This window comes from Morone saxatilis, unplaced genomic scaffold, assembly GCF_004916995.1.
Source record: "Morone saxatilis isolate NCDOM2014 unplaced genomic scaffold, NCSU_SB_2.0 Contig0, whole genome shotgun sequence".
In the NCBI taxonomy this organism is placed as follows: domain Eukaryota; kingdom Metazoa; phylum Chordata; class Actinopteri; family Moronidae; genus Morone; species Morone saxatilis.
Genome location: NW_023339650.1, coordinates 9,352,666 through 9,356,267, shown reverse-complemented (window position 1 = coordinate 9,356,267; position 3,602 = coordinate 9,352,666). Strand labels below are relative to the sequence as shown.

The window sequence follows — 3,602 nt, the reverse complement described above, 5'->3', positions numbered from 1 at the left end:
GTGTGTGTGTGTGTGTGCAACAGACAGAGACAGGGCAGGTTCTGTGTGTACACAAAAGTGAGCTTTGTGTAATTCCTGAAACAAAAGTTTGGTAGCATCGGGAACAAACTGTTAAACTTTTTTCACTTTTTCCTTTTATGTTTTTTAGAAATATATTTAATTTACGGAGTAAAATTTTAAGATGTGTATGAGAATACAAAAATTGTGCATACTAATCAATTATTTGATGTTAGAGTTTGGATTTATTTAGCCGTTTTTCAAGCACAAATGTCAACATTTTCCATATTGTATTTTAATGTCTTGAATATCTTTAATACCAATATCATTATCTGTTAATCTCCCAATTACTTTCCTGATCAATTGATTACCTGTCCAACAGAAGCAGCAGAAGACATTCAGTTATCAGTGATCATNTTTGAGAAGCTGCAACCAGAGAATTAATTATGAAAATTGACTAAAATTATTGATCATTTACCAAAACAGATTTATTTTCAATAAAATTGATTAATCTCTGATCGATAATAAAAATGACTTTACGCAGCCCTTCTGAACATTCCTGTGTGATATTTTCTTACCGTTAGTCTGTCTATAGCACGTGTGTACAGCTACACAAGCGTGAAGCTCTGTTTGTGAACTAGTAAGGGTCATGTGAGCACAAACACGCAAGGTGTGCGCGTGTTTGTTTGCATGTAGGCTGTTTACTTTAGCAGCCGTTTCTCTTTGCTTTTGAGTGTCTGGAGGGAGGTGCCAGGACGGAAAGGGTTACGAGAGAAAAAGGACTTGAAAAAGAAGGCGAGCGAGGGACTAGAGTGGTGACCTGATGGGGGTAAAAGCTGGGATTGACTGTCTTAAGTAGAGGGGAGTTTCTGTGAGTGTGTAAATGCAAAAGTGTGCGTTTGCATGTGTGTGCATGTGTAATTCATTACTCTTACTGAGGAAAATGAAAAGAAGCGTCTGGCCAGGGGCCCAGAGGGAGGAGGTAGAGACTCTCACAGAAGGTAGAGGAAAAGAGGCAAATGCACATGCAGTTTGAATGAAGGCTTATGAAAGAGATATAAAGGAAGAAAGACAAAGTTTCATAGGCTGCAGATCCACAAGTATTACAATATGTCGTCTGCACTACGCCGACTAAATAGGAAAATGTGCATTTTCTCATTGTTTTGGCACTCTGTCGGTGTAATTTATTTTTTATTCTCACCCAAAAACTGAGCTTTTAAAAAACAAACTGCAGAGTGGATACATTTTGAGAACAATAGCAATGTATTTTAGTGTGGAGGACAACTGAGCTTTTGGAAAATAATGTACTGTAAGCCTGGGTATAAGCTGAGTGACATTAAAGCTGCAGTAGGTCACTTTTATGAAAATAAATCTCGTCATATTTGCTGAACCTTTCACTATATACTGACAGTTGTATATAAGACATGAGAAAGACGGTTGGTTTTTCAGTCTCATTCCCAGGGACCAAAAGCCTTGATATTTGATGACTTGGGAGTGAGACTAAACAATTAACTGTCTTTCTTGGGACTGATTGGTTGTTTTATCTTCACACACAGTGGATTCTTTAATATGCCAGGGAGCACTAGGAAAAGTCCTCTGCCTTGTGTCTCATGTACTACTGTCAGGATATAGTGAAATTTTCAGCAACTATGACGAAAAGTTATTTTTTATAAACGTTATCTACTGCAGCTTTAAAGTTAACCCTTGTGTTAGTGTGACATTGTCTTTACTTTCTCCTTGTTTAGGGTCTGCTGTGTAAAACTAATAATACGATTTACTGCCAAATCAACCAATTTTATCCTTTATAAATCCTACATGAACAAATATATATATATTCCTCTCGTTTGCCAAATAAAAGTACAGTAAAAGTGATCATACATAGCGAAATGACTTGTTATTTTATGTTAATTAGGCTTGAACTCCAATAAAAGAAATCCAAATAGACATTTGAGGGGTTCGGGACTAGTAGTGCTATCGACAATCTATTGTATTTAGCCATGTTTTTGAGAAATATGTAGCGTAAATATGAGAACAATAAAAACATGATATTAAAACACAGTATAGGTGATCCCAGAGAGTAGGAAGGTACAGAGCAGTGGTTTAACCAGTACAGACTCAGCAATAACCAGACTGTTTGTCTCACCCCTTACCAGATGTTGGCTGAGATGCACAGTTTTGTTGTTTGCCCACCAAAATAGAACGAAGAAGAGATTTAGCTGTTTTCCTGTTTATGAGCAAGAGATCTTCACAAAAATGGGCTGAAAATGCTGCTGTGGATGCGCGTTGTTTTCACACATAAAGCGTTTTCAACTTCAGCCGGCTAAGTGCGGACTTGGTCTTAGATGTACAATTGATTTTTTTGTGTGTGTGTGTGTGTGTAGATCAGGAGGTGGGAGACGGCAGCAGCGGCGTCGGAGCTCAGGGCTTCTCCATAAGAGCTTCTCCCAAGACCACCCCGCGGTGAGTGTACACACACACACACACACACACACACTCAGATTCCCACCCCATTTACATTCCTCACTGCCCCCCCTCCACCGCCCTCCTTCACCCATCCCCCTCTCTGTTTTTCTCTCTGCTGGCCCCTCATCTCCTCTCTCTTCCTCTCACTCCTTACACACACACATGCACACTCTCCCTTTCGCTCTTACCCCTACAGGCAATTCTCGCTCACTCAGCCAACGATAACTTGTGTTTTTGAAGGTGGTAACCATCCTTCAACTCCAGTTAGATTTTTTTCCCCCTTAGTTTAATCACACATGGAAGGACAGTCTGATGATTTTCGACATCTGCTTCATTTGGGAACATTTGTATGGATCTTTCAGGATGGGAATATTGATGGTACAAATCCATTTTTGTTTGATTCTACTTCTTTGTGGGTTGGATAATTTCACTTGATGAGGTCAGTCACAATTCTTATTATTTTGGATATTTATTTTTTACACTCCACCTATATTATGTTGCATTTATGGGATGTGATTTGTGTTGGCATTTAATTTTAAAAGAAAATATTGTCATAGAAACGGTGACAGGGGGAATGTTAGTAGCACTTTTTAGGTCATTGTAATTACCTTGAGGATGTTGTAGTTGGATTAATGTATTAATATAAAAATAGGTCATACATTTTAAACATTATTTTGATAATTTTGTGATATTGACACTTAAAATCGGTGTATTTACGTTTGCGGTGTGAGTCAAAATTGGAAAAATCTTGCCATTAGTGTCTTTTTTTCCCACTTTTCCTCACATTTAGCACCTCTCCGTCCCTTCTACTCTCTCCTGCCGTCCCTCATTTCCCCTCTTCCACACTCAACAGATTGTCTTAGCACACACACCAAGATTTATCGCATCAAGACAGTCCACTTCCCTCTTTCTGTCTCCCTCACTCTTGCATGTCCTCTTTCTTCCCCTCTTTCTCCCTCTCTCTCACACACACAGACAGAAAGCCTGGCCCCTTTTCATTAGAGGCCACTGTAACAACAAATTGATGTAGTTTTATAGCCAGCAGTGTCTATGTTTGTCTGACGTTTATGTTGGGTCGTTAATCTCCCCATTGACCTCTCTATCTCTCCTTTTCTATCCATGCTCTCTCTCTCTTTCTCTCT

General features: G+C 39.0%; 1 protein-coding gene across 1 annotated transcript in view; it reads left to right on the top strand.

Annotated features, from left to right (window-relative positions):
* Positions 1 to 3,602, top strand: part of mllt10 (MLLT10 histone lysine methyltransferase DOT1L cofactor) — a 49,087-nt gene that overhangs the window by 39,898 nt on the left and 5,587 nt on the right. Inside the window, 1 exon segment of the mRNA XM_035656688.1 lies at positions 2,379 to 2,457. Within this exon segment, the coding sequence (XP_035512581.1) occupies positions 2,379 to 2,457 (79 nt within the window).